Source organism: Carcharodon carcharias, chromosome 18 (genome assembly GCF_017639515.1).
Source record: "Carcharodon carcharias isolate sCarCar2 chromosome 18, sCarCar2.pri, whole genome shotgun sequence".
Classification (NCBI taxonomy): Eukaryota; Metazoa; Chordata; class Chondrichthyes; order Lamniformes; family Lamnidae; genus Carcharodon; species Carcharodon carcharias.
In genome coordinates, this window is record NC_054484.1 from 50,524,295 (window position 1) to 50,537,537 (window position 13,243).

The 13,243-nt window shown below is 39.6% G+C and overlaps 1 protein-coding gene across 5 annotated transcripts in view; it reads right to left on the reverse strand.

Moving 5' to 3' along the window:
- The window catches only part of LOC121290558 (SR-related and CTD-associated factor 4-like), a 103,568-nt gene that overhangs the window by 40,837 nt on the left and 49,488 nt on the right, over positions 1 to 13,243 (reverse strand). For all 5 annotated transcript variants that reach the window (XM_041211091.1, XM_041211093.1, XM_041211094.1 and 2 more), the window contains 7 exons: positions 12,249 to 12,332; positions 6,669 to 6,713; positions 6,372 to 6,533; positions 5,513 to 5,645; positions 2,775 to 2,914; positions 1,536 to 1,685; positions 1,224 to 1,318 (listed from right to left, as the gene is read on the reverse strand). In XM_041211091.1, the coding sequence (XP_041067025.1) occupies positions 1,224 to 1,318; positions 1,536 to 1,685; positions 2,775 to 2,914; positions 5,513 to 5,645; positions 6,372 to 6,533; positions 6,669 to 6,713; positions 12,249 to 12,332 (809 nt within the window). The remainder of the gene's footprint in view (positions 1 to 1,223; positions 1,319 to 1,535; positions 1,686 to 2,774; positions 2,915 to 5,512; positions 5,646 to 6,371; positions 6,534 to 6,668; positions 6,714 to 12,248; positions 12,333 to 13,243) is intronic.

Consider the following 13,243-nt stretch of genomic DNA (forward strand, 5'->3'; position numbering starts at 1 on the left):
TTCAGGGTTAAATTCCATCTGCCACTTATCTGCCCATTTTTCCATCCTGTCTATATTTTCCTGTAGCCTAAGACACTCAACCTCACTGTTAACCACCCAGCCAATCTTTGTGTCATCCGCAAACTTACTAATCCTACCCCCCACATAGTCATCGATGTCGTTTATATAAATGACAAATAACAGGGGACTGAGCGCAGATCCCTGTGGTACGCCACTGGACACTGGCTTCCAGTCACTAAAGCATCCTTCCGTTATCACCCTCTGCCTCCCACAACTAAGCCAATTTTGAATCCACCTTATCAAATTACACTGTATTCCATGTGCATTTGCCTTCTTCATAAGTCTCCCATGTGGGACCTTGTCAAAGGCTTTGCTGAAATCATTATAAACCACATCAACTGCACTACTCTCATCTACACACCTGGTCACCTCCTCAAAAAATTCAATCAAATTTGTTAGGCATGACCTCCCTCTGACAAAGCCATGCTGACCATCCCTGATCAAACCTTGCCTCTCCAAGTGGAGATAGATACTCTCCTTCAGAACTTTCTCCAATAGTTTCCCTACCACTGACGTGAGACTCACTGGCCTGTAGTTCCCTGGCTTATCTCTACACCCCTTCTTAAATAGCGGAAACACATTAGCTGTTCTCCAGTCCTCTAGCACCTCCCCCATGGCCAGAGAGGAATTAAAAATTCGGGTCAGAGCCCCTGTGATCTCCTCCCTCAGCAGTCTGGGACACAAAGCATCTGGATCTGGAGATTTGTCCACTTTTAAGCCTGCCAACACCTCCAATACCTTGTCACTCCCTATATCAATTTGCTTAAGAACCTCGCAGTCTCTCTCCCCGAGTTTGATACCTTCATCCTCATTCTCTTGGGTGAAGACACATGTGATGTATTCATTCAACACTCTAGTGATGTCCTCTGGCTCCACCCATAGATCGCCCCCATGGTCTCTTATGGGCCCTACTCTTTCTCTGGTTATCCCCTCCCATTGATATACTTATAGAATATCTTGGGATTTTCCCTATTTTTACCAGCCAGAGCTTTCTCATATCCCCTCTTTGCTCTCCTAATTGCTTTCTTAAGCTCCACTCTGCACTCTCTACTCCACTAATGCCTCTGCTGATTTGCTTCCCTTGTACCTGCTAAAAGCCTCTCTTTTCCTTCTCATCGTAACCTGAATATCTCTGATTTGCTAATAGGTTTGATAATACTTACAACGAAGTCTGAGCAGGAGGTGGACTAGACTCTTCCTTCTTCACTTCATCGACTTGTTCTGGCTCATCATCATAATCAAATCGGTCAAGCAATTTCTGCAGTAAAATTGACATGAACAATTTGTCAGGGCTTCATTTTGGACCCAAGTACGGGGAAATGCCTAATACGGGGTTATTCTACATTGAGCAACCACTTTTACAAACGTGATCGGCTACTGAATTATAGGGTGCTATATGGGTCCTTGGATATCTATTAACATCTGCAAACAAAATAACCTTTTGATCTGGAGAATTGTTGAATGCTTCTGCATACCTTGTCAAAGGCAGCCTTTTGTTCTGGAGGCTGTGTACTTGGTGGCTTCAGCTGAGCTGTTAAGGCCTCCACTTGGGACATGATGCTATTGTCCACAACTGGCGATTGTGGCTTTGGAGCTTGCTGGAAGTTCTGTAATATCTGCTGTATCTAATGCAAAAACAAAGTTCAGTATAATTATAAAAACACCAAAAATGAAATCCAGTATTAGCATTCCAGATTCCAAAACAAAATGAAACAAATGTAAAACCATAAGGCACAGTTAATCCTTCAATTTGTTTTTGTACATGAAGCTACATATTTTTGTTTCTGATGAGCAGCAACTTTTAAAAACTTTAAATGGAACAGTGTTATGAATCCTGGGCTGTACAAGAGAGTAATGTTTTAAATTGTCCCTCTAACTCAAGGTAAAATGGAGCAGCTTGGAGAGGGGTATGTGATCTCATGCTAAACCTGTCCGGAGACAAACCCATGAGACCTGCTTGTTACGGTGACAGAAACTCAGGGCAGAACTTACTGAAGGTAAGATGTAAGTTTTAACACCTTGACACAAAGCCAGCAGGATATCTATTCTCCTGAGTGCGGTGAAGTGTATAAACGTGGCCTGGGGTATTTAGTTGCGTTAAGAAGCTAATGGACAATACCTTTTCTGTAGTTCAGTGTATTAGTCATCTACTAAGTCACATTTAGTCAATTTTGATTTTAGCTTGTTTGTTACAGTAAAAGCCTTAGAACGTGAAATCTCGTCATGTGATCCTTTCCTTTGGTCACTTGGAAATTTGTACATCTTTCTAAGTTATCGGTCTTTATGAGGATTGTAACAACAGCAAGATAAATTGCATGTGTACTGCTTTTAGCCTAATACTGAAATATCTTGAAAAACAGTACAAGTCTCTTATTCTGAAGAGACCTGATGTTTTACTATTAAGATCACAACATATAAAACCTTGCAAATCAAATATAACAGCTACTAAATTTTAAGCAATTTATCAAAGCAGACAATTTGATCTTCTCCCAGTTATTGATTAGGTGAATGCAAGATGATGAAAAGCCTCAGTCTTTCAACTCAGTTCAGTTAAATGGCACCTGACTCTCCTTAACCCACAGAAAAGAGCAATGAAATTCCAAAGAGTGGCAACATACTGAAATATCATCCTTATATTTAATAATGTGATGATACAGTCACAGTACTGCCACATTGCTCAGAATGTAAGCATTGTATATCAATTTAACTATTACCTGTGCTCCTTGTGTTGATTGAAAAAGCTGAGCTACAGCTACAAATGCATCTGAGTTGGGTAGCTGTTGTTGTATTGAAGACAAAGGATCAGAAGTAATCTGGGGAATCTGTGCAGGTGTAGGGGGAGCAACAGGGGGACCTAGAAAAGATGAAAACACACGCTTACAAATATTTGAACCATATTCCTCCACAGCATTCAGTTAATACTATTGTTGAGAAGCAAGCAGACTAAAGAAATGTAATTTGTACCCTAAACCCTGCTCTTGCAGGAACATTACATAAAATGTTGAGATTCTTCTCTCCCATTGGCTCAGCCCTTTGATTAAGGCACGGAGTAGTTACACAAGCTAGAGAGTTGAGCTTCAATCCCTAAGCTTTTTTTTAATTCATTCACGGCAAGTGGGCTTCTCTGGCTAGGCCAGCATTTATTGCCCATCCCTAGTTGCCCTTGAGAAGGTGGTGGTGAGCTGCCTTCTTGAACCCTTACAGTCCATGTGGTATAGGTACATCCACAGTGCTGTGAGGAATTTGACCCAGCAACAATGAAGGAACAGCAATATATTTCCAATTCAGGATTGAGAGTGACTTGGAGGGGAATTTCCAGATGGTGGTGTTCCCATCTATCTGCTGCCATTGTCCTTCTAGATGACAGTGGTTGTGGGTTTGGAAAGTGCTGTCTAAGGAGCCTTGGTGAATTCCACATAGTGCATCTATGTCGGATTAGCCAATTTCAAGGAGAGTGGCCTCAGCATCGCCAAGTTAGATAAGAAAAAGAAATATTCCAGGGTTCTCAATTCTAATCATTATTTAGTAACTGCAGCATTTGTGTTGTGAACATCTGGTTTTGGACAGAACTGGTCTTAGATGAGATACATCCCATAATCCTACCGTTTGTTAACACTCAAGTGCAAGATTCAAAAATGGAGTAATGTCACCAAAGGTAACTAGCCCTGATGGAACTCCTCCAAAAGAAATGGAGAATGGGCACAATACAGATTGCTCTCCTGAGCTGCAGGATTGGGGGCATAAAGTTCAAAGTCAGTTTAATTGTCCCTATACTATAGTTCTAATTAAAGGTCACTAACCTGGAAAAGTGCAACCATGTTTCCCCCTTTACCTGTGAGTATTTCCAGCATTTTTAGTTTTTAAGTTTAGATTCACAGTATTTTGCTTTTCCATTCTATACCTGTTTGGAACTTTTTAATGTTAACGCTAGATATCAAATATGCAATTGCAGTACTCAATTATGTGGCTACAAAAAAATTTTTTGTAACTGATATTTGTAGCTTATATATTAACGATTTGGACGTGAACGTGGGGGGCATGATTGGAAAATTTGCAGGTGACACAAAGATTGGCCAAGTAGTAGATAGTGTAATCTCCAAAACAATATAGATGGGTTGGTAGAGTGGGCGATAAAGTGGCTGATGGGTTTTAACATAGAGAAGTGTGAGGTCATACATTTAGGGAGGTCAAACAGTTACAGGGATTACACAATAAATGGGAATATACTAAGAGGGGTGGATGAAGTGAGAGCTCTTGGTGTACAAGTACACAGGTCCCTGAAGGCAGCAGTTCAAGTAGACAAGGTTGTAAAGAAGGCACATGGAATGCTCTCCTTAACTGGCAGAGGTATAGAATATAAAAGTAAAGATATAATGTTGAAATTGTATAAAACACTGGTGAGGCCACAACGGATCATTGTGTGCAGTTCTGGTCACCACATTACAGGAAGGACGTAATAGCTCTGGAGAGAGTGCAGAGGAGGTTTACAAGAATGTTGGTTAGAAAAGTGAAGCTACAAGGAGAGATTGGATAGGTTGGGGTTATTCTCCTTAGAACAAAGGCAGCTGAGAGGTGACTTGATTGAGGTGTACAAAATTATGAGGGGAATAGATAGAGTGGACAGGATAAAATTGTTTCCCTTGATGGAGAATTCTAGAACCAGGGGACATAGATTCAAGATAAGTAGCAGAAGGTGTCTGGGGTACATGAGGAAGAATTTTTTTTATGCAGAGGGTAGTGGGTGTCTGGAATTCGCTGCCCAAGTTGGTGGTAGGGGCAGAAACTCTAAACTCTTTTAAAAAGTATCTGGATCTGCACCTTAAGTGCTGTAAGCTGCAGTGCTATGGGCCGGGTGCAGGAAAGTGGGATTAGAAAGGGCACCCGGGTGTCCTCGGCTGGCATGGACAAGATGGGCCAAATGGCCTCCTTCTGTGCTGTAACTTTTCTATGATCCTATGATCAGAAAATAACATTACATCTATGTACCCCCTCATTTACAATCTGCAAAAACATGTAAGCCTCCGGAAAACTTTAAAAATTTTACTTTTGTATCACTATACAAATAACTGTGTATGAAAGAGGAAAAAAGCTCAATTAGCTTGATTTATACTTTTCCACTTTACAAAATATGCATCTGGTTTCATTCAATAAGTCTATTCTATATGCCAATGCTACCATGTGGGTAACCACTATCCTTGTGGCAGTCTTAAAAGTGTTGCCAACTGCTGATTTCCAACCTTTAAATCCTAATGGGTTTAATATCTAATCACCCTGCTATTAATTGAAAAAGCTCTTTACAATGAGGCTGGCTGATTCAAGCATGAGACACAATTTGCAGGATAGTCAAGGAACCAATCCATTATGAAACGCACAGTTCATGCTCCAATAAGCTGCCATTTGCATTGTATTACCTTTTAAAAAAAAACAACAGTTCAGCAGAAAACATACTCACTTGTATTATTATCAGTATTTTCCAATGCAGGTGGAGCAGAAGTTGCAGTTGCCATATCTAATAATGGCTGTATAACCTCAATCTTGAAAACACAATTCTTTTGCCACAGGTTCAATACGCGAACTATCTTGCTCTATTAAACATGAATAAATTGAGATTCTTCAGGCAGATGCATTCAGTTACAAGCAACATAATATAACTATGTGGTGTTCTATTCTTTACACATGTTCACTATGTTTGCATTCCTGCCTTATAAACACTATTGTGCCAACTTAGAGCTCCCTTATTCTGTTAAACTTGTCATTTCTGATTCAGGTACTGAAACATGTTGTAATACCGGGTGAAAACATTGGAACATTTTGGAGTACTGAAAGTCTAGTTGTACTCTTCCCAATCTAAAAAAACATTTTGAATAGTGCTCATTCCTACACGTAGTTAAGAATCTTTATTCAAATGTTTCTGACAAATGATAATCAAGAAATTTATTCCAATACACTTCACTTATGTCAATACACCTCAGATTCTTGATTTATTATCTCCACTGTTCACCCACCTGTGGTAAGGCTTATAACCAATAGTACATCATCCTAGTCTTATGCAACATCAGCCACAACCCAAGTTTGGAAAAACAAAACATGTACCACCATATTTATCATGGCTCCAATAGACATGGAATGAAAATTTTACCCAATCACCATTACCGTGTCACTGAAATCTTATTGATAACAGTGGAGTATAACTTAAAAAGAATCTCATTTTTAGGAACCTTGATAAAATCCTTCCGAAGGAAAACTTAATCCAGTGCCATCACGCCACATAGTAAACTTAAAACTATCTGCTGCCTATTCAATGTCCTTACCTTCTCATCAGATGGACATTTATATAAATACTGGAATGTCGCGGTAATATTTTTACTGAAGCGTGGCCCAAAGACATCCTTTTCTGCTCCAAATTGATGACGGGATTGACGAACAATTGAGTCGACAACATACAATCCTGGAACTTTAAATTCTGGTTTGCACTGCAGGATTAATATTCAAAATGGTGCATTTATTAATTATCCAAACAGTCTTAAAGAAAGGAATGTAAATATGCATTAGTGCCAATTAATTATCCTATCCGATTAATTATCCAGCAAAACAAGAAAGTTTCTCACCTTTTTAATAAACTTCTCTACAATCTGCACAACATGCTTGTAAAGCTGAAAAATGACAAAAAATATTGTAAGCAATTAATTACCATTTAAACTTTTTACTTAAATCAGCTAAAATACACTCACATGGAACTAAGCAGTGTAAAACAATGGTCTGACAAAGATGTTAAGTATATGTACAAAGTATATTTGAAGTGTTCTAGGTAAGATTTGCTGAGTGGAATTTTTAATTTGTTTTAGCCTCTTCATCATTGTAAAATATCTGTGTGTTTACCTTGCATTCCTCTTTCAATAGAAAAAACAATTTGAGCCCAAATTATTCAAGTAGGATAAAATTAGCAGATCCTGGAGTTTAAGAAAAATTTCAGTTTCATCTTTAATTTACCTATTTCCCTTTTTATTCCCTCAGTATATAATGGTGTGTGGGGGTATCAATTAGGCTGAACAGAAATGTATTTGGGCACTGGAAAGAATAATTTTAAACAGTATTAAACCCCCATTTTTATTGCAAAAAGAGGGAATCCTATATTCCTTGTATCGTTCATCACAGCCACATCCTTCTTCCATACTCCAACAGTACCTCCTCCAGTATCAGTCTCTGGAAATAGCTACCCCTCAATTCACTTACAGTTATACTTTCAAAATCCAATTATCTAGTCTTTAGCCCTCCAGTAACCACAGTAATTCTGTAGCAACTGATTTACTAAATTCCGTCCTCATCTCCACCTTTGAGATCCTAACTCCCACCCTGGCCTTTGTACTGATACATTCCTCATGTCTGCTCACTTAAATCCAAGGGATGCAAATCTGAAAGGATATGGTGCATAATTGGTTTAGCCATCCGCTGCCAGATCTGGCTGGACCACAAAACATTATCAAGTCCTACTCTCACCTACTAAAACTGGTCACTATTCTAACGTAACCCTGGAATGCAGAGATAATCCTCATCTTCTATTCTTGATTGTAAACTGTCCTCTTAAACCCATTCTTTCTCCTCCACCCTTATGTCCAACAAATGTGAGGGGCTCATGGGCTACTTTGTCACTAACATGGAGATAATCCAAACACCTGCATCTGCTGCATCCTTCCCTCCTACTAGTCAATCTGGCCAAACTTCCTTTAATTCTCACCTCTGTCCTAGCTCTGAACTCTCATCTTTATCTAGTTTCTCTCCTATCTCCTCTCCTACCCTCTAAGAGTTCATCTTGTCCGTAAGACCCACTTTCACCTTGAGCCTATTCCCATCAAACTGATCACCTAACTTCCCCCTCCTAGCACCCATGTTAGCTGATATTGTACACAGCTCTCTCTCTCTTCAGGTGTCGTGTCTCTCCTTTAAATCTGCGGTCGCCTCCCCTCTCCTCAAATAAACAACCCTTGGCCCCTCCGTTCTTGCAAACTATGTTCCCATCGCCAACCTCCCTTTTCTCTCCATGTTTGAATCCCACTAAGGTTTCTGCTCCTGCCACAGTACCGAAGTGGCTCTTATCAAAATCACAAATGATATCCTACGTGACTATGGCAAAGGTAAACTTTCCCTCCTTGTCCTTCTCAACCCACCTGTAGCCTTTGACATAGCTGACCACATTATCCTCCTCAAATACCTCTATACTGTCGTGCAGCTGGGTGGGACTGCTCTTACATGGTTGTCTATCTAATCATAGATAGAGAATCACTTGCAATGGCTTCTCTTCCTGCTCCCGGACCGTTATCTCTGGTGTTCCCCAAGGATCAATCCTTGGCACCTCCTATTTCTCATCTACATGTTGTCCCTTGGTGACATCATCCGAAAGCACAGCGTTATTTTTTACACATACCTCCACACCACCCAGCTCTAGCTCAACACCACCTCTCTCGGTGACTCCACAGTTGCTAAATTATCAGGCTAAATTATCATCTAGTACTGCATGAACAGAAATTTCTGCCAAATATTGGGAAGACTGAAGCCTTTTACTTTAGTCCGCGCTCCAAACTCTGTTCCCTAACTACCAGTTCCTGACAGAAGTCTGAAATTAAGCCAGTCTGTTTGCAAGCTTGGTGCCACACTGGATCCAAGAGATGAGCTTCCAACCTCTTATTCTTGTCATCTCCAACGCTGCCTAGTTCCACCTTAACATCAATTTACTTTGCCCCTGTCTCAGCTCATCTGTTGCTGAAATCTTGATCCATGCTTTTGCTACGTTTATAGTTGACTATTCCAAGGCTCTACTAGTGGACTTCCACATTCTATCCACTGAAGACTTGATGTCATCCAAAACTCAGTTGTTCATGTCTTAACTCGCAGGAAGTCCCATTCCCCTACCATGTCTGTACTTTCTGATTGACTGTACTTGCAATGCCTTGATTTTAAAGTTCTCATCCTTCTTTTCACATGCCTCCATGGCCTCACCACCCAACCCCTCCCTTCCCTCCCCCCACAACACACCCTATCCCTGTAATCTCCTCTAGTCCCACAACCCTGCCAAGATATCTGCGCTCTTCTAATGCTATCATCTTGTGCATTCTCAATTATAATTGTTACACCACAGGTTGCCATGCCTTCAGCTTCTTAGGCCCCAAGCTCTGGAGTTCCCTCACTACACTCCACTGCGCCTCTACCTTACTTGCCTCCTTTAAGACCTAACTCTTGGGCCAGGATTTTGGCCATCTGACCTAATATCTCCTTTTGTGTCATACTTTATTTTATAATGCTCCTGTGAAGCACCTTGAAATGATTCATTATGTTAAAGAAAGGCACTGTAGAAACTGTTGTTGCTGTTATTGTAGCCAAATCTATAGACAAATCTGGAATAGAAATAAACTTTCAAACAAAATTTTATGCATTAATAGAAAACTAATGAAAAATTACATCTTAGTACAAGTATGCTAAAAATGCAAACAAGCTGAAGCATAAGATACACGGCATTCCTGTACAGATTACTTCCCGTAATAAACCCACTACAAAAGGATCTGAAATATAACATTGTCAAAAATATAAAAACACAAATCCAACGACTAGTCTGTGGGAGAGATCAGGCTTGCTATTTGTCACATGACTGTTTACAAGCTCCATTTATGCTTGAAGCACCATAACGGTGTAAAAAAAATGCTATTTTGATCTAGAAAACCTCACACCACTAGCCCCCGCCTACCCTCCAATAACACACAGCTTTGGAGCTATGCACTAGCCAGACATATGACTGAAGATTCTCACCACTCATGGAAGCAGACCCTCTGCCTCTCTTCAGCTACTAGGCCATCTCTTACTTAGCATGCCTTGTCAAATTCAAGCATATTCAAAGCAGACACCCACAACCAAGAAAAGCACATCTTGTGAACTAGTGAATGCAATGGATTTTCAGCTAAAGTGAAAATATTAATAGTTTATGCAAGTCTTTTGTACACGTAATATTCTGTGGAAAAGAATCTTGGCACCAAAAGCCAGGTGCCATAGGAAGGAATATAATTTAGTCAACTCCCTTGACCCCCGTTACCGCCTCTGTGTTGTCAGGCTGATTATCTGACATCCAGTTCTGGATGAGCCATGATTTCCTCTAATTAAGCAATTAGAAAACAGAAGCCATTGTCTTTAACCCACACCACAAACACTACTTCCTGGCCACTGTCTCAGGCAAGGAAGACTGTTCAGAACCTCAAGTCCATGTTGATAAAGATGAGCTTCTAACCCCATATCCTACCCACTGTTACCACTGTCTATACTGAAATTTAATGAAATTTCCTCGTCATTAGAGCATGAGAGAGATTGTATCCAAGTTGAACTTTGTGATATGGGATAAAAACAGAAAATACTGGAAATGTTCAGATGCTACCTCACCAGAGGCAAAAGAAATAGAGCTAATGGTTCAGGTTGATGAGTTCTGACCAACGGCCATTTACCTGAAGTTTTGCTCTCCACAAATGTTGACTGAATTGCTGAGTATTTCTAGCATATTGTGTTTTTTTATTTTAGTTTTCCAGCATTCTCAGTTTTTCACTTTTGTTTGTGTTTTATGCGGTTATGCTCTTGAATTGATTGCGCATTTTTTTCTATTACGTGATCAGTAGGTTCTTGCTTTGTAGACACTAAAAGCATCAATCCTTTCATTATTTGAATCTTTATTTAGAAAAATGAGATACAAGATCTGCAAAGTTCTGTGGTTTCCTTTTGACATCTGTACAAGCCTCATGCCATAAAGTGCATAGGCAGATGGCTCTGGAAGTAAGTATGCAGGGCAGGCATTTTTCTTCTAATGGTAGACTTAATAGTCTTTCTTAGAGATCCGTATGATGTAGATAAATTAAATGGGTAATGACCCAGTGGATCACTAATGCAAGTTCTGGTTCTAAGCAAGGTTAATCACCTCCAAGCAAATTCTGATTAGTTTCCTAAATGTCTTTGCTACCATCTCACAAACCTGCTGTAGTTTTACTGAGGTCTATAAAGAGTTTTCATTTTCAGCTTTGACATTGTCATGTAATGTTTTAAGCATGCTTTATTTTCAAGTCTTGCAGATGGTGGCGCTCCCATGCACTGGCTGCCCTTGTCTTTTTAGGTCGTAGAGGTCATGTGGTTGGAAGCTGCTACTGAAGGAGCCTTTGCCAGATGCTGCAGTGCATCTTGCGTATAGTATACACTACTATCACTACGCACTGGTGGTGGAGGGAGTGAATGTCTAAGGTGTTGGAAGGAGTGCCAGTCAAGCAGGCTGCTTTGTCCTAGGTAGTGTCAAACTGCTTCAGTGTTGTTGGAGCTGCACTCACCCAGGCAAGTGGAGAATATTCCATCTGACTTGTGCCTTGTAGATGAAGGACAGGTTTTGGGGAGTCAGGATGTGAATCACTTGCTGCAGAATTGCCAGTCTCTGACCTGCTCTTGTAGCCACAATATTTAAATGGCTGGTCGATATATGTTTTTGGTTCATGGTAACCACCCCGCCCCCAGAATGTTGATGGGTGTGCCTACACCACAAGGATTACAGTGTTCAGGAAGGCAGCTTGCCCCCTTCACTTTCTCAAGGGTAATTAGGAATGGGCAATAAATGCTGGATTTGTCTGTGATGCCCACATCCCATGATCAAATAAAAATACAGGATGGCATTTTTCTTCCTGTGCACACTGATTCGCTTGCTTCTGTCTAACCTGTTTATAAATCTTTGGCTGTCTCTTCATATTCTGTTGCCCCTCCACCCATGGCCTAGTTTGATATTATCTGATAATTAGACCAGTTGCATGCAAGTTGTTAATGTAAATTTTTAAAATATTAATGAAAGATTTCAACATGGACCCCTGTGATATTCCAAGGAGATCCAGCTGAATCATTGTTGGGCTTTTCCTGGTTGCAAATTCAGTTTCTTTAACTTATCCCTGGCATGTTCAGAATGTAATGTAATAAAGTTCCACTCCTCAGAAAAGTTACCATTCTTCTTGTTGAATGCTTAGTTGAATTAGTTGTGGGAGGAGAATAGAACCTCATACATATACTATTTATTTCTCTTATTCTATATAAAATAATCAAAAAGGGAATCACAGAAGCAAGCAGCAAGGACAAAGCTCGTTCTAAAACAAAATCAGAATAAAGTGAAGCAAAACAAGTGCTTTTCCTACCTTTATAGCTTTGATGGCAGCTTTAGTAATAAGGATCATTTTTGCCCGAGAAATTGGTGGCTTTAGTTCCATCAGAGAAAAGAGCTGAAATGCACAAGAAAAGCACAATTATTATTAGTTGATTTAAACTCAAGTTCCTTTTAAGTTACCCCTAGATCCTTAAACAGGAGCATCCCATTTTCAAGCACTGGGAAAACAGTGTACTTTTACATTACTTAACAACATACTACATAGCCACTGTTTCCACTGTATACACTACAGGTGAAAAAAAACCAAGACTAAACATAGTTTACATTACAAAACTTTCTATCACATCAGCCTTCCTGCATCACTTACTAAGTCTCAGATATATAAAAATAGCAATTTCTCATAAACCTAAGCAATATTTCAGTTGCAGAATACTTTCAAAAGACATACTCCTAGTAAGTCTTCAAATCAAGCAACAGATAAGAAAGCTTAGTATTAACCTCCCACTCAGCATTCACTTTTTTACCATGAAAGTATATTTCTCCATTTTCAAGAATATCATTTAACACTAAAGTTTGCTCGATTTACATTTGTAATCATTAAACACAAGGCTAGCAACAACACAGATTAAGAGTCCACGTTTACTCTACAAAGTTGATAATCAGCCACATCTCTGATACTTAACTAAATGTAATTTAAAATATTTGTCTTCAGCTGGAAAAAAGCCACTGAGTTGATTTTACATAGCAGCATGCAGTTCCCTCAACCGTTTTTCTAATGAAACCATCTCTATTGGGTTGACACTTTCTCACTTATATCTCAAGCACTTGGATAATTGAAACCTAAGTTTAATAAAACGATCTTCCCCATCATGTCTTTTGGCAATAATATCCAAATTTTCTCCTTCCATGTACAATCATCACAAAAAATTCTAGTTAGTTAATTAACTGTCATATTATCCAATTGTTCCAATGTGTGGCTATAAAGACTGTACAGCTAAGTTTATCTGTGAAGTATCTAGAAAAGTG